Raw genomic sequence first — 24,254 nt, forward strand, 5'->3', positions numbered from 1 at the left:
GGTCACTCAGCAGACAAGTGGTGGAGTCAGGATTGGAACGCAGGTCCTTCTGACTCCCAGACCCATATTCTATCCACTAGGCCACGCTGTTTCTCTTAAGGGAAGTTCCTCTTTTCTCCTCCTTCCAGGCTTTCTCAGAGCAGCCCCGGGACACCCTGTGACAATCAAGAATGCTCTAGAACAAAATTCCAACAGCCGGGCACCCAGGCAGAAACTCAAACCAGATCCAGGGGAAATAGCATTGGGGTGGAAATGGGGGAGGGTGAAGTAAAACCCGAGAGAGCCTGGGGCACAGAAAGTCTGGAGGCAGAGAGGATTAATTTACAATACATAATGATATGTCTTTATTTCATCAACAGAAATGGTGTCTAGACAAAATTCAGTTAACACTAGCAATTCAAATGAATGAAAAGGGTTTTTCGGTTTTTTTTTTCCTCCACAATACTGTATTTACAATGAGTAAATGAAGTTAATTCATTAGTTCATAGCAATGCTTTATTTTCCAAAAAGGTAAAAATTCTTAGTAACAGAGAGTAAGCATCAACAGCCATCTCATTTTTACAATAAAAATCACGAGAAACCACAGTCACCTAGAAAAAAAAAATAATAGACAGGCTTAAGAACTAGTACAATAAAATGATGCATTGAATTTGTTACATTAATCGCATAGAATCTGTGTAAAAAGTATGTAGAAAAACACCTGATGTAACCTGTTACAGTCATTGACCAGTTATGAGAGGTACAGAGGAGTATACAGGTAGATATGTGTGAAAACTGTCCATATTGTCTGACCTGGGGAGGAAGAGGAGAGGGGCTTTGTGCCCCTTGCATACACTGGTAAAACCCTGTTTTGAATATGACCTCTGCAGGTTGTAAGGCATAGATTAGAGGTGCACTTGGACCTGACTGGTTCTGGAACAAATTCGAGGGGGCAGCCCGCCCTCCAAGCCAAGGGGGACCCCTGGCCCTCGACTCGCCCTCCGCCGGTGGGGGGGTGGGGGGCCGGGGGAGCCTTTCTCCCGAAAAGGGAGAGCTTGCGGGTCCTGCCGTGCCCCGCTCTCTCCTGGAGGGTCCAGCTCAGACCCTCATCCCGTCCTCCCACGTCCCCCCGGGGCCACTGGTAAATAGAAGCTACGCCGACCGCCCTCCCGACAGAGTGGTTTTCTTCATGAAACGGCAGCATTATGCTCATTTTACAATTGAAAGCGAGTCGCTGATATTCATTTGATATAAATAATATCCATCGTGGTGGAGTGTAGGAAAATACTGTACATACACTTTTCAGCGCCAGTAAGACCGATGCCCTGTCCGATTAATAGCTCATGCCCAATCTACCACAATAGGTCTTTTCTATATACACACGTATCACTGGCACACACACGTGTGCACAAATTATGTAGATAGATATAGAGATATATGTGTGTGTGTGTACACACACACATATATCTATAGTAGTCTACAGCATCACATCCGATGCCTGGGTCGTAAAATAATTCAGACGATATAAATACACATATACATATTATACACAAGCACATACATATACACACCTCCCGTGTGGATATGGATACTCCATCCGCCCAGAGCGTATCACCATCTCTACTGCCTTGCCAGAGACATAACCCACATCGAGAGCCTTTCCCTCCGGAGGAATACTCAGTTTTTAGGATAAGACCGTCTTGTGGGGGTCCCCTTTGCTATTCGGCCTTCGCAGGCTCCCGCAGGAAACGAAGTCTTGTGGGGGAACTTTTAAGCTGCACCCACCCTACGTTTAACACAAGCGTTGAAACTGTCTTCTCGGATCCTCCTGCCCCAGCCCCATCCTGAACAAGTGGGCGACTTTGGACGCGGTCGGCTACAGGCTTGGCTTGAACTCCGTGCAGTGAGCCTCGCTTTGAAAGCTTTCTGAGTTCCTGGGAAAAGACCCTCACCTAGGGGCAAGCAGCCTGTTTTTCCAACTTCCCGTTTACTTCTAATTTCAGCAAAACTCCCGCCTCCCCAGGGATTTTAGCACGATTGGTCTCCAGAGCTTCCCTGTAGGCGCTTTGGTGACTGTAAAATGAGCCAGAAAATTTGCCCGGCGACTACTGGTGTCGGTGGGGTTGAACCGCCCCGTAGCCATTGCCCGTCGAGCTCGGGGCCGGCCGCCGTTTTCCATCATGCTCGGGGCCGGCCGCCTCGCACTCCCTTTTAAGAGACCCCTAGCCGTCCGGCACCACTAGTCTCCAGGGTCAGCCTTTGCAAGGAAACAGTTTTACTTCCTTGGGAAAACAATACTCGAAGGATTAAATCCCAAAATATAGTGCATCTTCAAAGCAGCATACCCTTAGAAAGAGACATTAAATAAATTACTTGTACAATATACAAAATAAGAGCTCCACACTGCAGCATCAACTCAGATGCCTGAGTCGTCAATTCCGTAGGATGTCCGGGATATAAATATCGGTACGACTGGGTTGACTTTCCCCTCTCCACCCTCCCCTCTTCTCTCAACCAATTTGTTCCAGAATCAGTGTGTAGTTCCATTTTAGTTTCAAGGCACCCCCAGATAATGCAGAGAAATAAATATATTATGGAGTGAAGCACACACCTGACAAAAAGCATCCTAAGCCTAAATGAAATGAGGTTTTCTGGCAAAATACAAGTAGAACCGAGGCAGACCTCACGGTTGGTGGTGGGGGGGGACGGGGGAGGGGGGTCCGAGACGTAGGCAGAAAGAGGAAACCAAGGTTGGTGTAGCCCACCACCCAACTCTTCCACTGGGGGGGCTGCCTAAAAGACCCCAATTTCAAACCAACATGGGTCCAGTTGGGACCCCTGGAGACCATTACCCGGCAGCTGTTGTGTTTCAGGGGGAAAGCAATCGCTGTCGAAAACACTTCCACAACCGCTGTTATTTACAAACTTTTTCTTTCCACTTTTGCATCTTGATTTTGGGGGCGGAGGGAAGGGGGGAAAGAGAGGGGATGGTGGGTTTGCTTTTGAATATTTTAGGCCATTCAGCTGGACCCGGGGCTGGAGCGAGTCCTTCTCAATGTCCCCTTCTGTTCATCCAGCAACAGTCTGACAGTCCCACAGCTCAAAAGAGCAAAGGTCAGACGAAGCCACTTCACCAAACCAGCCACGCAGGGCTCACGGTAAACAATGAAATAGCCAAACGATCCGGACCTGCTCGATGAGACCTCTTCGGAGCCGCTCCCCCCCCCCCCCCCCAGGATGGGGGACAGAAAAGAACCAGGGGGGTGCAGGGGGAGGGGGAGGGGGGGAAAAAGAGAGGCCAGAGGTGCAGCCCAGAGCCTGGGCCAATGGAAAATGTCCACAGAGATAACCCACAGATGGAATGCAGTCAAGGATACCAGTTGCACGTGAGTCGTCTAAACAGGGTTAATCAAGCCAAAAAGCCGGTTTGGATTTCGTAACTTACACACTCGTTAAACACGTGTTGGTTTTTAAAGGAAGAGGTCACTTTAAACAACAACAGCAACAACAACAACAACAAAAAATAAGGCAACACAAGAGAGTTAAAAAATACTGTCAGTTGACACCTCTCCTCCCCAAAGCACAAGCCTATGAAGCTATCGTGTGATTCACATTTAGTTTTAAATTCCATCTGTCACCGCCATCCTCCACCATCCCAAACCTTGGTGAGGGAAGTACGGATTTGCTTCACGAGGTGCAGAAATTGAAACAGCAATGACAAAAAGTGGAATTCTCCGAAACGAGTGCTAAAAGAATTTGTGTCCTGGGAGAGCACGCATGCGCACATGTACACACACACACACAAACATGCACGCACGCACACGCACACACACACACACACAATCCCAGAGGCAGAATTATAAAAAGAAAGCATTGGAAAAAAAGAAATTACTTTTTCTCCTTACTGACTGGATCAGCAATCTCTGGGATCAATTCATAGTTAAACATTCAGGGCGAGTATTTTGTACAGAAAAAGTTAATACTAAAACAAGGTATGATGGTTTCACTTTTCTCCTACGTTAGACACTAATTTTCTCTTTTTCACGCGGCTCAATATTGGCCCAAAGAAACAATGGCACAAACGAAGAATCGGAAAGACCGCCCTCCACTCCCCGCCGTCCGGCACCCTAACCCCATAGGAAATCATCCGTGGTCCTCCTTCGGAGCTGGACCGGAGCTAGGGATGAGCGAGGCGAGAAATCGCGCTGGAACACGGGCCGGAGTCCGAGCGTGGACGGTCAAAAGCACTCCGGGACTGGGAAGGGGGTGGCGGAGATGAACGTCTGCCTGAAGAAAGACGCTGGCTGAGCCAAGCTGAGCGACCGTGAGCCCCGCCAGAGATCTCGAGAGGGTAACACCTTACTTGTAAACTTTAGCGTGAGAGGAGAACTCCGGCTTCCAGCCAGAGGAACGGTGTCCACGGGTCATCCTGCTGGGGCCTTAGGCCCGGCCTTGGCATGAGGCAGGGGGTCGGGTGCGTGGAGGGAAAGTCACCTTGGGAGATGAGCGACCCCGGAGCCAAGCACGGCTCGCGGTCTTCCCCATCCCAGGGAAAGTCGGCTTGGATTCCTCGGCCCGTTTGAAGACTCGTGACTCCGGTTTTTAGCCCATCAACTCCAGAAATTCCCTCGGAGGGTCGTCCCCATTTCTTTCACAAACTCGGCGGGAGGACGGCCGGCCTTCAACGTGTTTGACGCTTTGGAGAGTGAGCGCAGATCGACTCAAGGGTTGAAATGAACATGACTTGCTCGCTGCTAGGGACGGAGGGGAGGAGAAGGGGGAGGTTCAGGTTAAATCTGATTTCCGAAAGCAAGCCCAGAGAGTCAGGATGAGGCCTGGCAAGTAGCCCAAATAAAGGCATTTCGGGAGAGAAGTCCGATCTTTCTCACCACCACCACCACCACCACCACCACCTCCACCAACCTAACCCCCCGGGACTCCCGGCCGTGAACTCGGGCATCGGCTTGGTGGGTGAAAGGCGGGGATGGCAAGGTGAGCTACAAAAATATTCAAGCGGATTATCACCTGCACACTTGTAGGGCGAATTCATTATTTGGCAAGACTGTTTTTCTTCCTACATAATTATCACCTGAGTGCTTTTAGTAGCTAAAACGTTTTTACTTTTTGAACTAAAAAGCAAAGAATATACAGTATATGTGAGTTATACTGAAGTTGCGACTTCATTTATGAAAATAGGTTTGACCCAAAACTCAGTGCAAGTGGCAAAGCTGACCATTACTGTACAATGTCTGCTAAGGGACAAACACACCCCAAATTCCACAATGCTCAGATGGCCACACCTCGAATGGGCCCAAGGCAAAGGAAAACAAAAAGAGATAGGTAATAAACCCTCAGATGAGCTTCCGACGTTGAAATGTTTTATAAATAAGCACAAACTGAGTGAAATTGCTGAACGGGGGAACTCGGGTGGGAGGTGGGGGTGGGGGATGTTGGAGAGGGGAGAAGATGAAAAAAATCGCCTTTTAACAGCTACCAAGCTAACGGCTAGCAACGAAGACAGAGGGCAAGCGGCGGGGGTAGGTGGGAGGTGGGAGGCGGGAACTCGGAAGGAATGTTGGAACTGCTTCTATGTGAGAAATGAAAGTTTCCAGTTTGGGGGATGAGAAGATTGAGGCATGCAGGGAGTTTTGCATATGGAGATAGATATTTATATATATATATATATGTATTTATATATTATATATAATATGTACAGTTTAGCTATAAAACTTTGATGTGTATAGAAGCTGTCTTCCATGAAAAATTGAACATTCAGAGGAGATTCCTGAGATAGGGTTCGGTGACATGGGCCACTGAGAGAAAAAGCTGTGTGGTTGGGGGGTCCTCAGAGGTGTCGTGTCCATCCCTGTTACGATTGAAATCAACATACAAAAACAGACAGTGTTCCCACTGTTCGATTCCCTGCTTGAGCGAGCGAGGGATAGCACCATTGTGAAGGTAACTCCTGCTTAGAGAGAGGAGGGAATACTTAAAAATTCAGTATTGCTGCTAAGATCACTGTAGTGTGCACCAAATTCGTCCTTTCCAGACGACGCGTGAACGACGACCCGCTAGAGCGTCAGAGCGGCCGTCCCGCCCACCCCGCCGGCTTCCCGCCTCCGCCGCCGCCACTAGGTGTAATCTTTCCGGGGCAGCTCGTCCGTTGTGCATTTGTCAGTCATCTCCTGACAGAAGTCCACGGTCACCGTCTGGCTGCCCAGGTCCAGGGGGGGCCCCCTCTCCGAGAACGTCCCCTGGCCCGGCCCGTCCGGCCCTCTCCCCGCCGTGCAGTTCTCGGCCGCGTTGTTGAGGAGCCAGGGGCTCGGCTCCGGGCAGCACTGCATCCTTTCCCCGGCCGAGGTGGGGGCCGGGCCCGGCTCCAAACCGGCGGGCGCGGGGTTGATCCCGGGGGCCGCGGCGGGCAGGTCCACGGGGCGGAGGACGGGGCAGTAACGATGTAGGGCTTGGAGCTGCTCGGGACTCTGCATGTCCCGGCACACTTCTTGGGAAAGGCAGGAGAAGTTGTCCAGGAGCTCCCCCATGCACGCCTTCAGCTGGTTTCTCTCCGACAGCAATTTTTCTTTCTCGCACACCTGGAGGAGGCGACAGAACCACAGCCGAGGCGGTGAATCCCGGCCCGGGCCGGGGTGGGAGAGGGTCCTGGCGCTTGGATTTGCTCCCTCCCTGGGCCACACGGCCCTTGGGTCCGTATCCGTCATTCCTTTCTTTCTATTCGCGTCCGTCTCCCCCTCTAGACTGTAAGCTTGCGGCGGGCAGGGAACGTGTCTACCGACTCTACTGTATGGTACTCGCCCAAGCGCTTAATACAGTGCTCTGCACACAGTAAGCGCCCAATAAATATGACAGATTGATTGCCTGCTGTGTGACCTAGGGAAAGTCATTTTCCTTCTCCATCCCTCAGTTTCCTCCTCTTTAAAATGGGGATTAAACACCTAATCTCGCTCCTCCTTGGACTGTGAGCCCTATGTGGGACAGGGATCCTGTCTGACCTGATTGTCTTGTAGCTACACCAACACTTTGTAAGTGCGAGGCATAGAATAATCGCTTAACAAATACCATAGTTATTATTGATATCATATTATTATTATTCAAGTTATTAATAGTTATTATTACTGAATACCATATTATCATTATTAAGAGAGGCAAAGGGAGGGAGAAAAGGAACAAGGTAAGGGAAAAGGAAAGGGAGAGGGGCCTGCGTGGCTGGGAGAATTGGATTGGAAAAAGGCCCCTGTGAAAATTCTACCTCTGACCAGACTCCAGGATTCCAAGGTGAAATGGTGATAGAGCTGCACGGGCCACGGAAGAGGAATCTGAGGGTCGAGTATGAAAACCGGATAAAGACGCTAAAGGCAGAGGATGGGAATGGGAACACTGGAAGAGTTTGCAGCATCCCTGGAAGGCCAGAACGGTGTCCAAAGCCAGGGGATATGCCTTTCATGTAAATGCCATGTATATGCAGCAGGGGAAATAGAGAGGGTCAGAAAACAAAATCCAGTCATCACCATCTCCCAGGGGGCTTTCCTTGGGGGACCTGCACTTCTTCGATCGCTACTTCCTAATCAGCATGGTTGAAGGCAGTTTGGGTCTGGGGGCAAGTTGTTTAACCTCTCTGAACCTTGTTATTCTGTACGTACAATAGGGGCCATAATCCCTGTCCTTCAAATTCCCCATCTATCTATGTGCTAGCTTTGAGGTCCCTTTCAAAGGACCGGAAAAGGTATCTATTAGTCTTTGGAGTGATGTGAATGAAGATGGGGGGGGGGGGGGGGTGTCTGTGTGTGTGTCTGTGTGGGGCAAGAGTGATGGAGAGGGATATAGATACAAGGAGAGGGAGATAAGGCTGTAAGCTCACTGTAGGTAGGAAATGTGTCTTATTATGTTGTACTCTCTCAAGTGCTTAGTACAGTGCTCTGCACACAGTAAGCGCTCAATAAATACCACTGACTGACCGACCTACTGAGGGAGAAGGAAAAAGAGAGGAAGAGACAGCATAGAAGGGAAGAAAACAAAATGATGGCATTTGTTAAGCGCTTATTATGTGTCAAGGACTTGTCGTAAGTGCCAGGGTAGATACGGGGCTCCCACATGGGACTCTCAGTCTCAATCCTTGTTTTACAGGTGAGGTAACTAAGGCACAGAGGAGTGAAGTGACTTGCCCAAGGGCACCCAGCAGATAGGTGGCAGAGACAGAATTAGAACCCAGTCCCTTCAGATTCCCAGTCCCATGCTCTACTCCCTAGGTCACGCCATTTGAGGGAGCTGTCCTTCACTGGTCACTCACCAATTTGCGAATTTCACATTCTAAGTTTTGAATACAGTCCAGTTTCCTCTTGCGGCAGCGCTGAGCGGCGATGCGATTCTTACTGCGCCGGCGAACGTCGTGAATGAACTCGAGCTGTTCTGAGGTGAGTTTGTGCATCTTTATCATCATCTGGAAATCGTTCCTCGGAAGATCGGTGATTTGATCCACAGGAAAGGGAAGTTTGACCTGCAACCCAGAATGAGTGGTGAATTGGTGAGCCTGCAGGCACAGTCTGTTTTTACTTCAGGCAGAAGGGAAAATGCTTTAACTGCAGGGGAACTGGCAAAATCCATGGATGAAAGACCTAAAATGCTGCCTTGTTGGGATTAGTGAAGGGGAGAGGCTGAATGATTCTCTTTTAGGTTTTGAAGCTGTTTTAAGATGCTGGTTATTACATCCAATGGAGATTTTAAAAATAAAATTTACCACAAAAACACTGCAACAAGAGGATTTTCCTACCTATGCTGGTGCTCCAACTGATTTGAATCAACTGCTCTCCTCCACGTAGCAAAACCTCAAGATACTGATAATAATAATGATTACGGTGGTATTTGTTAAGCGCTATGTACCAAACACTACACTAAGCGCTAGGGCAGATACAATACAACCAAATCAGATGTGATCCCCTTTTTATAGAGGAGGAAACTTAAGCCCTGAGAAGCTTAGTGACCAGCCCAAGGTCTTGCAGGTCGACACAAAATGGCAGCACGTCCATGACGCTCGAGCCTCGGAATGAAAGGGGTGACCTGAGTCCTCAGAGAGTTTGGGGTAACCAGAAACAATCACGGGGAATTTACAACCCATCCACCCGTGCTGGGCCTTCAAACTTTCCCTGGATAGAACATATCCCACTTGCGATGCTTAGATGAACCAAGAGATATTTCTTCCCAGATTTAGAATGTAAACTCCTGGAGGGCAGAGGACTGGCAACAGGAGAGGGTAGTTGACGAGAAATGAGGCAAGGCCAAGCTGGAGACATCTCTTGTGTCTTTTATCACTAAGGAGGGGAGCCCGAAGTGACAGCCTATCATATTAAAGCTTGCTGGGGACATACGCCTTATGGGAAATGCTCATAGGGAAAAGCATAGGTTTGGGAGTCGGGACACCTGGGTTCTAATGCCAGCTCTGCCCTTTTTTTTTCCCCCACAGTATTTTTTAAGCACTTACTATGTGCCAGGTACTGAACTAAGCGCTGGGATAAATACAAACTAATCAGATTGAATATGGTCCACGTCCCGTATGGGGCTCACAGTCTTAAATCCCCATTTTACAGATGACGGAGCTGAAGCACAAAGAGGTTAATGACTTGTTCAGCGTCACATGGTTGAAAAGTGGCAGCGCTGGATTAGAACCCAGGACCTCCTGACTCCCAGGCCTATGTTCTCGCCTGCTGTGTGACCTTGATCAAGTCATTTAACTTCTCTGCGCTTCAGTTTCTTCATCTGTAAATTGGGGACTAAATATCTCTTCTACTCTTTGGACGGTGAGCCCCCTGTGGGACAGGGACTCAGTCTGCTCTGACTGCTTTCCCAGTGCTTAGCACATAGTAAGCACTTAACGAATACCACTATTATTATCATTCTTCTTTTTCTTCTTCTTAGCTCCCTGGCTTCTAGTAGCTTTCAGTTTCACATTACTCCCCACCTCTTACTGGCTGGGCTTCTTCTACATTACTGCTAGAAACCCAGGGGTGGTGTTTTGCTTTTTCTAGCTCTGCTGTCCCACCCGCTTTCCTAGTTTCTTAGAAAAAACGGGTCCACAGTCAAGGTGTCCCCTTAGGACTCTACTAATTCTTTTTCATTTCCGAGTGGCCTGTGTCTGCAGTGTCCAGGAGATGGCAGTGAAGTCTACATTTCCCTCCAGCACAGCCCTGAATCCTTTCTCATCTGACCATCACCAACATCAGGTGGAGAAGAATAATTATGTTGGTATTTGTTAGGCGCTTACTATGTGCAGAGCACTGTTCTAAGCGCTGGAGTAGATACAGGGTAATCAGACTGTCCCACGTGAGGCTCGCCGTCTTCATCCCCCTTTTACAGATGAGGTCACTGAGGCCCAGAGAAGTGAAGTGACTTGCCCACAGTCACCCAGCTGACAAGTGGCAGAGCCGGGATTAGAACCCGTGACCTCTGACTCCCAAGGCCGGGCTCTTTCTACTGAGCCACACTGGGGTGGGGTGGATATGGGCGGTTGAGGGGCAGGGGGTGTTACTGGCTTCTGCGGTGGGCAGGGTTCTACAGCAGCCCCCTAATAATAATTAGCATTAACTCCTCTAATGCTAACCTTCTCACTGCGCCTCCAACCTCTCGCCCACATCATTCATTCATCCATTCAATAGTATTTAGTGAGCGCTTACTATGTGCAGAGCACTGTACTAAGCGCTTGGAATGTACAATTCGGCAACAGATAGAGACAATCCCTGCCCATTGACGGGCTTACAGTCTAATCGGGGGAGACAGACGGACAAAAACAACAGCAATAAATAGAATCAAGGGGATGTACCTCTCATTAACAAAATAAATAGGGTAATAAAAATCTATACAAATGAGCGGATGAGCACAGTGCTGAGGGGAGGGGACGTGAGAGGGGGAGGAGCAGAGGGAAGGGGAGGAAAAGGGGGCTTAGCTGAGGGGAGGGGGGGCAGGGAGGCAGCAGAGGGAAAAGGGGAAGCTCAGTCTGGGAAGGCCTCTTGGAGGAGGTGGGCTCTCAGTAGGGCTTTGAAGAGGGGAAGAGAGTTCCTGCCTCTGGTCTGGAACTCCCTTCCTCCTCAATCCGACAGACAATTATTCTCCCTCCCTTCAAAGTCTATCCAAGCGCTTGGTACCGCGCTCAATAAATACTATTGAATTAATTAATTAAAGACACATCTCCTCCAGGAGGCCTTCCCTAAGTCCCCCTTTCTTCTTCTCTCACTCCCTTCTGCGTCTCCCCGACTTGTTCCCTTTGTTCTTCCCCCCTCCCGGCCCCACGGCACCGATGTACAAATCTGAAATTTATTTGTCTATATTAATGTCTATCTTTCTCCTAACCCTCCAAGATTTAAGCTCATTGTGAGCTGGGAATGTGTCTATTGTTGTACTGTATACTCCCAAGCACTTAGTAGAGTGCTCTGCACACAGTAAGTGCTCAATGAATATGACTGAAATAAATACGATTGAATGAACGTATTGATGAGTCACATTCAGTTCCTTTCATTAGACTGTAAGCTCATTGTGGGTATGGAACATATCTGCCAAGTCTATTATATGGTTCTCTCCCAAGGGCTTAATATAGTGCTCTGCACACAGTAAACACTCAGTAAAAACCATTGATTGTTTCGGTGCTGGTTCAGAGCAACTTTAGCAACAAGTGTTCGCTAAAGCAAATTTTCTTTGCCTCCACACACAAACACAGACCCTTTCCTCCCCCAAGCGCACAGCCTGGCACCTGAGACTGGCTGAACCCTGGGATTTCTGGCCAGTGAGCCTCTGATTTTCCTCTTTGTTGAGATACTCCACTGTCCCTCTCTAAGCCCACACCTTCTTGTGGGAGACACTAAAAAGGCTTCCCCTTGTGTCCCTTGACGAGCCTTGTCCCAGTAACTCCTGGGAAATTTCAGCCCAGACATAGCTTATTATTATTATTATTATTATTTCTACTACTACTAATGACGATGATGATGATGATGACATGCTTTACGCTCAATGCCTTGGCCAGCTTAGTGCAATTTGAAATGCTTAGTCAAGGCAGCCAGGAAAAACCGCTCCTTGCTTGTGTTCCAGAGGCCGACCTTAGACTATTATATTTGCAGACGGCTAACAAATGATATGAAAGAATATTTGATTGCCCTTTCGTGACCTTTGGACAGTAAACGTACATTCAGTCCCAGGCGGGGCTGAAAAACCTCGGCCGGCTACAGAGCCGTGTGTCAGATGTGATGACTGGTCATGGCGGGAAATACGTCGTGGCTGCTTTCTGGGGTAGGGGCTTGGTTTCTCTCTAGCCTTTGGATGCTGACCCTAAAGCGACTCTGCTTTCCTCTTTTCCAGAAAGTGGGAGGGGAGGGGAAGGGTATTTCCAGAGGCTCAGTGAGAGAGTTTCGAGGAGTCAGTTTGGGAAGAGCCACTTGCATCTATTGGAAACTGGCAATAAATGACCAAATATGCAGCCGGCAAGTGTAGAGATCAGATTCTCCAAGGAAATGCAAGCAGCCAAAACACAAATAAATAAAATACATTCATATATACCAGCACAATTACTTCTCTCTTTTTGCAATGGCTCTAAGGAAGGGATTCCTGCCTGCCTCAATAATTTACAGTGATTTAAAGAGCTTAACTATTACCACTACTGCTGCTGAGAAAACAGGCTCAGAGCGGAGCTTAACAAATGCTGAAACTTCACGTTTCCCCTGCCTCCTATCTTCTCTCTGCTTCTTCACCGGCCCCGCTTCCAGCCCACCTATCCCGGGTTCGAAATGTGCAGTGAGCTGCCACAGTTTCGAGGGACCTAACCGGGGAACAAAGTCAGATCAGCGGGATCCTTTGGGTGTTTCCTCCTTCGAGGCTGTAAATCCTTCGATCGCAAGCTCCTCGAAGGCAGCGGAGGGGTCTCCTAATTCTTCCGAGCACTTTAGTGCAGTACCTTTCACACAGTAGTTGCTCAATAAGGACTCTGACTGGCTGAATAAAGCGGACAGGCCCAACAGTCTGCTGGGACAGCCACCGTTCTCAAACCCGAACGACAGCACCTGGCAGGATCCATGGGAAAGAAGCCTCCGTATGCAGGAGCTGAGGGTTTTAAACAATACCTTTCCCGCCCCCATGGCTCCCTACTCAGAAATCTTCTGCTTGGCATCTTCACTGGTGCCAAAGCCAAAGCCAAGCCATTGTTCTCCTCTGCCTTCCAGCTCCCGCCGAGGAGCGCCTAAGCCACTGACTAGAGGCTCTGCATCTGTCTCTGTGGGTTGTGCTTTTTCAACGGGGTTGTTGAGGGGGGCTGTCTCCCCGGAGGGAATCAAAATTCGGAATTCAGGTCGGTTCCAGGCAATCCAATTCCCTTTCCTCTTCCGATAACTCCCCTCCCTCACCTGCCCCGCTTCCCGCCCATCCATCCCTCTGAGGTGAGTCACCTCCTCCCGGAAGACTGGGGGGGGGGGTGTGAACGAGAGCTGAGGGGGTCCCCAGGTCTGAGAGTTAGAGGACCTGGGTTCTAATCCCAGCTTTGCCATTCTTGCCTGCTGTGTGACCTTAGGCGAGTCGCTTCACTTCTTTGTGTCTCAAGTCCCTTCATCTGTGAAATGGGGATTCAATACCTGTTCTCCCTCCTACTTAGACTGTGAGCCTCATATGGGACCTGATGATCTTGTATCTATCTCAGTGATCAGTACAGTGCTTGGCACATAGTAAGTGCTTAATAAAAAACACAATTCAGCCATTAATACTGATCGCTTATTGGGTGCAGAGCACTGTATCACGGGCTCGGGAGCGTACTCTCAAGTTAGTTCATTGTGGGCTATTTATTGCTATATTTTACTCTCCCAAGAGCTGAGTACAGTGCTCTGCATAAAGTAAGCGCTCAATAAATACAATCGATGAATGAATGAAAGATGTGATCTCTGCTCTCGAGGAGCTAACATTGTAGATAGAAATAATTTTAGGACAAACCAGTTTATCAATCCTGCCATCTTGGTTATTGCTTTCTTTAGTTCCAGGAAAACTTGAGTATAAGAGTGGGACAACTTTAGACTTTACTGTAACAGTGTCAGAACAACAGGGAATATGTTTATACAATGGCCCATTTCTTGGGTAGATTTCTCTCTTTCCATTGTTCTAGAACCCAAAAAGTTTACTCTTGCAAAGTGCAAATGAATATTTTTCTAAAGCAGGAGATTACAGGAGAGGGGAGTTCCAATTCCGGATTATTTTACGGGCTGACATGTCCTTCCTTACGGGATTCATGATTTCCAGGCTATTCTTGGGGTTGCTATTTTTAAGACGGACTGCTGCTGGACCCTAACGAAGCAGAAAAAACATCTGTAATCTTGTCACTGGGATTAAATTCCAATAAATAACCCTAACCTTCCTCTTGGGGCAGCCACGGGGCAGACTGTCAGAGGAAACTACCAGCAACTCGTAGGTACCATCAACCACTAAAGCAGCTTTGACACAACTGTTCTGTCTTCTTTTTCGGGAAGAACAAAAATAAACCAGTGGAAGCATTTTCTTCATTCTCCCGCATCCACCCCATCCCTAAAAAAAAAATATTAAAAAAAATAACCCTGTCAAATGAGACAGACTGTCCATATTTTGGGTGGGACTTGCTCTCTTATCAGCAATTCCTCTGGACAAGACACAGACATCTGAGCTAAAAAAAGGAGAATAAAGGGATGGAGGAAAAAGAAGGAAAAGAGAGGAGTTGCGCAGGATGGGGCAGCAAGTCACAGTTTTGGTATTTGTTAAACCCCTATGATGCACGCAGCACTGTACTGAGCGCTGGCTGGGGGAGATACAAGACAGGCAGGTTGGACCCAATCACTACCCGACATGGAGCTCACAGCCTCATGAGGAGGAAGGGAAGGAGAGAGGGAAGGAGGCAATTCCGCTTGGATGTAGTGTGGACTCCAAGGCCCTCTTCAGGTCACGAATCAGCTGGGATTTCCGAATTGCAAGCAGGCCGGGTCGTGGCTTGTCCTCCCCCATTCCTTTCCCCGTTCCTTTATTTATTTATATTAATATCTATCTCCCTCTCTAGACTGTAAGCTCATTGTGGGCAGGGAATATATCAGTTATAATGGACTCTCCCAAGCACTCAGTTCAGCGCTCTGCATACAGTAAATGCTCAATAATTATGACTGCTGGAACAGCTATTTTATCCCCATTTTACAGATGAGGAAACGGAAGTTCAGAGAAATTAAGTAACTTGCCCAAAGTCACACAGCAGGCAAGTGGCAGAGCCAGGATAAGAACGCAGCCATGTGCCTTTTCATTAGGCCACGGTGCTTTTCTGAGGCAGGCAGACATATGCAGACACACACACACACACATATCAGAGAGCGCTCTTTTGCCTAACTCACAAACCCTGCTTGCCCCAAGGATATTGGCCCTTATATGCACACAACCCCGGGGCCCAAGACACGACCCCAAATTTAGATGAATCTGATAATCTCAGTCAGGAAAGTTTTCCAATCAATTCTCTCACTGGGTGTTTGCCTACATTCTTTTACTCTTTTCCTAGCTTCCTCCGGAGGACGCCCAGGTGACCAAGGACAGAGGTCAGGCTCTGGGGCAGAAGGAGCAGGGTTCTAATCCTGACTCCGCCACATGTCTGCTGGGTGACTTTGGGCAAATCTCTTCACATCTTTGTGCTTCAGTTCCCTCATCTGTAAAATGGGGATCGAGGCTGTGAACCTTATGTGGGACAGTGACTGTGTCCAGCATAATGAATTGTATCTACCCCAGTGTTTAGTACAGTGCCTGGCACAAAGTAAGAGCTTAACAAAAACCATTAAAAAAAAAAGAGGATGTTCAACACAGTCCTGAGAGCCCAGAATCAGCGCCTGGAACCCAATGAGGCACAGGTTTTGTGAGACTTCCAGCGTCCTCCCCAGCGACTGAACGATCAATCCACTGGGCGCTTTGAAAACGACCATCCTGCCTCCCTTCTCCGGTTACTTAGAGATTCCTGAGCCTTCAGCAGAAATAATCACCCAGGGGTAGCACGAAGCCAGGCCTAGTGGGAGGAGCTGGCTCCCAGCTCCGCCGCTTGCCTTCCGGGTGAACGTGAAGCGAACGACTTCACTTCTCTGGACCTCCGTTGCCTCATCTGTAAAATGGGAATTTAATATCTGTTCTCCAGCCCACTTAGATTGTGAACCCCGTGTGGGACTGGGATGGTGTCCGATCTATCTGGTGTCTCCCCCAGCGCTAACCACAGTGCCTGGCACATAATAAACGATTTTAAAAATACCACAATTCTCATTATTACTTTTGAGAATGAGATGCAAAGGAGGCCCAGTTCTTTTGGCAAGAACTCCGAATTGCTTTTGCCTCCTCCCCTCCCACCTGCGCAAACTCTGTTTCTGGCTCTCAGGCTAAGGTACCCAGATCCCTGGGCTTCTACCCCTTCCCCCTGTGCTCAGAGTAACCCACTCTGAGTTCTTCCCACAAGTGTCCACTCCACAGAGGAGATGGAGGCTCCCTGCCTTGCTCATCACAAGACTCTGACAAATTGTCCATCAGGCCTGAACATAATAATAATAATAATAATAATAATAATGATGATATCAGAGGTATTTGTAAAGCACCTACTACATGCCAAGCACTGTACTAAGGCCTGAGGTAGCTAGAAGATAATCAGGTCAGACACAGTCCCGTAGTCCCTGACATACATGGGACTCACAGGATAAGCAAGAGGGAGAAGGGGCTCTGACTCTCCATTTCGCAGATGAGGAAACTGAAGCATGGAGAAGTGAAATGACTTGCCCAAGGTCACCCAGCAGGGCAAGTGGAGGAGCTGGGATTAGAACTAGGTCCTCTGACTCTGCTATTTCTAGTAGGCCATGCCGATTTTCATGAAAAGACTCCCAACGGCGGCTCTCTGGACCTATGAACCCTCTGCCCCAAACTCCCGCCCTTCTGAAAATCCCGGCAGCTCCCTTCTTGCCTTCCCGCACTTCAAACGCAAAAGCTGTTTCCTTCGGCTCCCGCCGGGATACTGGCCCAGCCGGAGGATGGGGCAGAGAGGAGGTGGGAGGAGGGACAGGGCAGAGAGGGATGGATAGGTGAGAGATTCACCTGTCCTGCCTCCCTCCCTGGCTCCGGCTCGTCGATTAGTAAATTCTTCCTCCGGGTCCGAGACCTCCGGGACCTCTCACAACCAAGTGACAGGGGTGGATCGTGGGGACAGGTGGGCGAACGGGACGTGGGGAGGAGCGGGGCCTGGCTGGAACAGACCCTTAACCCTCTGCCGTGGAAAACCAGAGGTGGGAGAGAGGGCGGGAAGCCGGCACCCCGGGGCGGGGAGGGGGCGGCTGGCCGGTCCCGGGCCGGCGGAACGGGCGGAGGGGAGGAGGGTGACCGATTCTCGCCTTCGTATTCCCTACCTCGTGTCCCCTGTCTTGCACCGGGCATGACTCACTGTCTGCTTCCGAGAACGACCCCGACTCGTCGCTGGAGTTGGTTCCGTAAGACTGCTCGCATTTGATCTGGGGCCGAGCCTGGCCGTACAGCCCGTCCCCCGCCAGCCCTGGTTCCTGCGGCTCGGCCGCGAGGCAGCGGGCCCCCTGGGAGCAGGGGGACGAGGAGAACTCACACAGCGGGAGGCTGCACGGTGAGCCGCCGCTGCCGTCCTCGGCGTACGAGTAGGACGAGCAGGAGCTCGAGGTCCGGGTGCGCGTCTCCGGGGGCGGGGAGCGCGGACACACTTTGATGGGCACCGGGCAGCTGGGGTTGGGCCGCAGCCTTCCAGCCAGGTGGTCCGGGACCGGCCCGCCGTGGGGGTAGGGCTGGCTGGCCCCGGGCCACACCCCCTTGGGCGCTGGCTCCAAAGGGTCTCTGTCCAGCCCGGCGGGGTAGGGGTGGGGCGCGGGGCTGCCCTGCTCGCCGGCGCCCGGCGAGAAGATGACGCTCCTGCGGTCCAGCTCGCCTTCCTGCTTGCACGGCGCCTCGAAGCCCGGGCCCCGGAGAGGGGAGCAGGCCCCGAAGGCGGCCGTGTCCTTCTGCGCGGCGGGGGGCGGCCCGTAGCCGCCCGCCGGAGGGCCGTAGTCCGTCCTGTGGTCACCCTGAGAGGCCCTCTTGTCCGGAGGGGGGCGCGCCGGGCTCCGGGCGAAGGGCTGCTGGGAGGAGGGACCGGACGGGCCGGCCAAGTCCGCGCTCTTCGTCCCATCCAAGAAGGGCCGGAGGCGGGGAGGGGGGGAGGCGCCGCCGCCGGGGGGCCGCTGGTCCACGTAGGCCGCGGCGGGCTCCCTGCCGTCCATGTCCACATCCCCCTCCCTGTCCCGGCCGTCCGGCTCGTCCGCGGACAGGCAGAGGGTGACGCTCTCCTCTTCGTTCTCCTCGCCCTGAGGTTCGCTCTTGATCTGGCCCAGCACCAGGGCCGTCCGGAGGCCGGGCCCGGGGTCCTCTCCGCCGAATGTGCTCGCAAAACCTGAGGTACCGATGAGGGGGGCGGCGAAGACGTTCTTGGCACAGGCCAGCTGGTATTTCTTGTATCTCGGGTAGCGGGGGAGCGCGTCTCCAGCCACGTGGTCCTTGCCCCCGGCCGGCGCGTCAGGGCAGGGCGGGGGCAGGCCCCTCTCGCCCTCGGCCACGGGCGCCACCGGCTCCGAGGGGAAGGGCTCCGAGCGCGTCATCCTCTCCCTCGGGCAGGACGCCTTCGACGTCTCCGACTCCATCGTCTCCTCCTCCTCCTCTTCCTCCCCCTCTGAGTTCTCGGCGTCGTGCATGCGCTGGCACGGGGTGTCCCTTTTGCGCAGGAAGAGGCCATCCTCGCTGTTCAGCAGCTGCGTCTGCAGGAAGCGGAAGCAGGAGTCCTCGAGGTTGTGCATGCGCAGGAACTCGGCACAGTGGATCACCTCCTCGATGTTCTCCCGGCTGAGCAGCAGCTTGGCGGTGTAGGCGAACTGGAGCAGCGGGCCGAAGCCCCGGGCCGTGACCTGTAAAACAAACCGGAGAGATCGTCGGCGTTACCGTCGGCTCCTCTACTGGCCCACGGGCCCCAGGGTGGGGACAACGATACCGATGATAATTGTGGTATTTGCTAAGTGCTCACTACACGCTAGGTACCGTCCTAAGCGCTGGGGTGGTTACAAGCCATTCGGGTTGGATGCGGTGTCTGTCCCGCCTGGGCCTCACGGGCTTACCGAGGGAGGTCACCCTTGGCTCTGACGCCCTCGGGATGCTCCTCGAGGGCGGGGGTCCTATCTGCTGACTCTGCGGTACTCACTCAGTACAGCACTCTGCACCCAGAAGGTGCCCAAAAAGCACTATCTGTCTGTGGGCTGAAGTACTATACGGTAGCATGCAAGCTCCCTGTGGGCCACTTCTTTATCTCTTACTTTATTTTGCAAGCGCGTAGTACAGTGCCCTACACACGTCAGGCGTTCAGTGAATACGACGACAGACTGAAACTGATTGAAGTAAGCTCCCCGTGGGCAGGAAACGCATTACTTTTGCTTTGGGACTGCCCAACAGCTTAATACAGTACTCTGCAAAGGGTGTGTGCTCAGTAAATACCACTGATTGACTGAATGGGTCACTCCTTGGTTTTACGTCTCCCAAGAGCTCAGTAGAGCGCTCTGCACGCAGTGGGCACTCGGCAAATGCTATTACTCTTCTCGGACTTCCATCCGCCCCATCTAACGACTACTACTCCCACTAAGAGAAGCGGTTTAATCTTTAACCCGGTCAGTGGTGATCCTGCCTCTAATTCTGTCTCCCTGTGGTCACAGCTGCCCCTTGTCATGACACGCTCAGATGGGGACAATTCCCAGACTGGGTGACTGAAAGAGACCCGGATCCTGGGAATGCCGGAAGCTACTCATTCCCCACCTAATCAATCTTGGAAGACAGATTGGAAGGGGTTTTTATTATTATTATTATTATTATTCTTGATAGTTCTCAGCAATGTTGAAATGACTGCTGCTTTTTTAGAAGGAACGTGGAAAATGTGGTGGAGGTGGGGAAGCACAAGGTAAATATTTCATTCCTGCTCGAGTGAGGAGAAAGGACGGGTAAAACCCGCGAGTGTTGTTGGATTCAGCACTCTCTAACGAGTTTAGGTTGAACAGCATGAGCTAAGGGAAACCCCACGTAAATAAACTTGAGGTTCACAGTACCCCAAAACTCTCGAGGATCTCAGCCATTTCACTGGACATTTTGAAGACTGTTTTTCTTACTGATATGATTTCGGCAAAACCAAATGATGGGATTTCCCGAGCAAGTAAATGATACGAAAGAAGCAAGGCATTGTTTTAAATAAACTACACCTTCCTAGCTCCCTCAGTACATTGTAAGCTGTTTGAGGACAGGAAGATGTTTCTTGTAAACTCCTTTGTGAGCAGGGAACATGTTTATCAACTCTGTTATACTGTACTCTTCCAAGTGATTAATGCAGTGCTCTGCACACAGTAAGTGCTCAATAAAATACCTCTGATTGACTGAAAAATCCAATAGGCCTCAGGGGGAGCGACAGTTCTAATCTAGCAGAGTGCCTTGCAGAATTTCTATCACTGAGACCCTAATCCCTGTTTAGAAAAAAAAAGAGATGAAACAACTGCTTTAGAGATCAGTATTTTGGAGAGTCCCGGGGTCTTTGTAACCGAAAAGGCCCATGACTCTAACCCGGATGAAGGGGCAGCCTGATTTTTTGGTTTCTTTGGTATCTGTTGCGACTCTACTGAGCGGAAGCTCACTTTGGGCAGGGGATGTGTCTACCAACTCTGTTGTACTCTCCCAAGCGCTTAGTACTCTGCATACAGTAAGCACTCAATAAATAGCACTAATGATGTGAATCCCTGTACTAGGCACTTGGGAGAATCCAGCAGCAGGAAGACCCAGCCATGACCCCTGCCCTCAAAAAGAGATCACAGTTTAATGGTGTCTTTAAACACTGTGATTCAGTCCTGTCACGACCACAGCACATCCATGAAGGTGCTGTGGACCAGAACCTGTTAATCAGTGGTATTTATGGAGTGCTTACAGATTTGCTTAATCTACAAAATGGGGATTAAGATGAGGGAACTGAAGCACAGAGAAGGGAAGTGACTTGCCTGAGGTCACAGAGAAGACAAGTGATGGAGCCAGGATCAGAACTCAGCTCTTTCTGACTCCCAGCCCCATGCTCTATCCACTAGGCCACGCTGCTTTCCATCTCTGTGCCTTAGTTATCTCATCTGTAAAACTGGGATTAAAACTGTGAGCCCCCTGTGGGACAACCTGATTACTCTGTATCTACCCCAGTGCTTAGAACAGTGCTTGGCATAGTAAGCACTTAAATACCATAATCATTATTATTAACTCAGTTGTACTGAATTCTTTCAAGTACTTAATACAGTGCTCTGTACACAGCCAGTGATCAATAAATATCACTGATGATGACGCCCAGCCCTCAGTACAGGGTTTAACATACGGTAAGCACATGATGAATACAATTACTATTATTGATTCCCATGAAGGGTTTTTTTTAAGAGGCAGAAAACCTCTGAAAGATACTTGACTTTGCAATCACATTATTGAAGCACACGAAGGAGAACCAGAAAATAAGATTAAAGGCAGCTAGCTCTTCCCTTATATTTCTCTCCTAGCCTGGAAACTGTTTTAAGGGATTAGATAGAACTTCTAATCTTATTTACTACAAATAGCAGATATTTTTCCTCACTGGCTTTTTTTTTTTGAAGTCAACAATGGATGCCCACTACACCAATTAAATAAAAAAATCAAAGAAACTGAGGACTTCATGCCTTTCTTTTTTTTTACAGTAATGAAAAGAAGTCTTGCAGTGTATGGAAAGCAGGTCAACTTGGAAGCTCTTCCACATTAATGGAAAATAGCATATTCCCCAACAAGCCTGCCTCTTAAAAAAGGATGAAAAACAATGTATTTAATTTTTTAAGATTTGCTTACTGAGTACTCTAGTCATACAGCTTGGACTGGTAAAGAAAGAAGATCAGGTGAATGAAAATAATAATAAAATGGGGATTTAACAACTCTAGTAATGGGGGTGGATTGAAAGTCTATTTTCTGGTTGGCTTCTCAGCCATTGGAGTAAAATCGGCTCTGAGTTTTACCAATATAGTTTCAATATAAAGGGCCCAGCCCCCAAACGGGGATGGGGCAGATGTTTTTACGTTTTAAAGTATAAAGTGAAAGCAAAATCAGCCACCCCCAGTGATGTGGTGAAACAGGCCTGCAGTTCCCCTTGTAAAACGCCTCCATCGAAAGTCAATTTTTATCTGGGGTTTTGGTTGAAGACCATCTGGCCCACCCGCAGGCCGAAGAACTTCTCAAACTGAGGCATTCCTGCTCTCGTGTCCCCGGGAACCCCCTCAGCTCCCTCGGCTTCTCGGCAAAAGGCGTAAACGTTCTGAACGGAAGGTAGCGCAATGACAGAAACCCTAAAGGGAGCCTTTGTCTTCTCGACAACCAGATTTCCCCTTTCCCCTCGCAAGACCGTCCTGTCCCACTTCTCTGTGAGTGGCCTAGTTACTGTTCCGCTTGGACATCCAAGGGAAAAGGAAACCTGCAGCGGCACGGAGGAGGGAGGGAGGAGGGGAAGGAGGGCGCATCCTGGAAGGATCAGGGCGTCCAACTGAGGCCGCAGAGTGAGAGCAAAACTCCCGAGAGGAGGTGGCCTGGCCCGGGAGTCAATCCATAAATGCAGTGTATTAAGCACAGAGAGCTTTACTAAGCGCTTGGGAGAATACAACAGAAGCATGACACCCGATCCCTGTCCTCAAGGAGATTCCACTCCAGAGGACCCTCGAACTCATGACCGCCAGCTCCTCTGGGCAGAAACATGGGCAAGGCACCAAAGTTGGGCCAGACTAAAAGCTGGAATTCCATCGGCCAACTCAGTTGATTCAAAGACACGGGTTCCAAAGCTTTGGACCTGGAGGCAATAATAATAATGATAATGATAATGACAATAACAATAATTTCGGTATTGGTTAAGGACTAAGATAATCAGGTCGGACACAATCTCTGTCCCTCATTGAGTTCACAGTCTAATTAGGCGGGAGAACAGGTATGGAATCCCTATTTTATAGATGAGGAAACCGAGGCCCAGAGAAGTGAAATGACTTGCCTAAGGTCACCCGGCAGGCAAATGGCAGTGTCGGGATTATAACCCAGGTCCATTGATTCCCCTGGGCCCGTGCTCTCTCCATTAGGCCTTGCTGCTTCCCGCAGGTCTCTGGCTCTCACCAGTTTCCCTTTTTGTGCCCTTCTCCCTCTCAAACCCAAGGGGACCTGGTGGCTGCAGGCTCAAAACTGACATCAGCGTGAGTCAGAGCCAGGATCGGCTCTCCAGTTCCCGGGCTGCCAGGGGATGATGTATGCGTCCTGCCCTTGGAGGATTGTGTCATGGTTGGCAAGGGTACAAGTCGTCCATTACTGGCTTTGAAGGCCTGAGAAGCCTGAGAAACCCAGTCGTGGCCGCTTCCAGGGTGCAAACACCCACCCCAGGGGGAGGGAGGCAGGAAAGACATAAAGGCCGCAGTTTTGGGCCTGGTAAATCATCGCATCTCCAGCAGTTCTGCCCCAGTGTCCTCACTGACGTCTCCGAAACGTAGCAGGGACAAAGCCAAGCTTCTTAGAGAGTTGTGGTATTGGTTCGGTGCTTACTAAGTGCCAAGCACTGGACTAAGTGCTGGTGCAGATACAAGATAATGAGGCCAGACACAGTCCCAGCCCCACTCGAGGCTGACAGTCTAAGGAAACAGTGACAGAAAGTGTGGCGATAAATAGACTCATAAATGAGAACTGACTGCTGGCCCGGCCCTTTGGTCCAGTCTGGAAAGGGGGAGGAGAGGAGGAGCGTAAGCTCACTGTGGGCAGGGAATGTGTTTGTTTATTGTTATATTGTATTCTCCTAAGCTCTTAGTGTAGCGCTTTGCACACAGTAAGCTTGCACACAGTAAGCGCTCAATAAATATGATTGAATGAATGAATACTGAGTGCTTATTGTATGCAAAGCATTGTACTAAGCACTTGGAAGAATACAATACAACAATAAATAGACACATTCCCTGCCTTTAGGGAGCTTACAATCTAGAGTGGGACGCTTGACTGTTCTTCTGGGGTCCCTTGCTCCCCTTTCAGAATCCTCTGGGCCCCCGCCTCTGAAATAATGGTGGGGAGGGGCCCTCTACTATGCCCCTCTGGCAGCCACTTCATGCAGGAAGCATGTCTTCATGCTTAGAGAGAGGTGACACCGAGAAGAAGGAAGAAAGTTGGAACAATCATATTGCTCCTGC

At 50.1% G+C, this 24,254-nt stretch overlaps 1 protein-coding gene across 2 annotated transcripts in view; it reads right to left on the reverse strand.

Annotated features, from left to right (window-relative positions):
- Positions 1-316: 316 nt before the first annotated feature.
- The window catches only part of BACH2 (BTB domain and CNC homolog 2), a 182,327-nt gene continuing 158,389 nt past the window's right edge, over positions 317-24,254 (reverse strand). For both annotated transcript variants that reach the window (XM_029047528.2, XM_029047530.2), the window contains 3 exons: positions 17,385-18,935; positions 8,285-8,491; positions 317-6,572 (listed from right to left, as the gene is read on the reverse strand). In XM_029047528.2, the coding sequence (XP_028903361.1) occupies positions 6,111-6,572; positions 8,285-8,491; positions 17,385-18,935 (2,220 nt within the window). In that variant the 3' untranslated portion in view covers positions 317-6,110. The remainder of the gene's footprint in view (positions 6,573-8,284; positions 8,492-17,384; positions 18,936-24,254) is intronic.

The sequence above is a fragment of the Ornithorhynchus anatinus genome, chromosome 19 (genome assembly GCF_004115215.2).
Source record: "Ornithorhynchus anatinus isolate Pmale09 chromosome 19, mOrnAna1.pri.v4, whole genome shotgun sequence".
NCBI lineage: Eukaryota > Metazoa > Chordata > Mammalia > Monotremata > Ornithorhynchidae > Ornithorhynchus > Ornithorhynchus anatinus.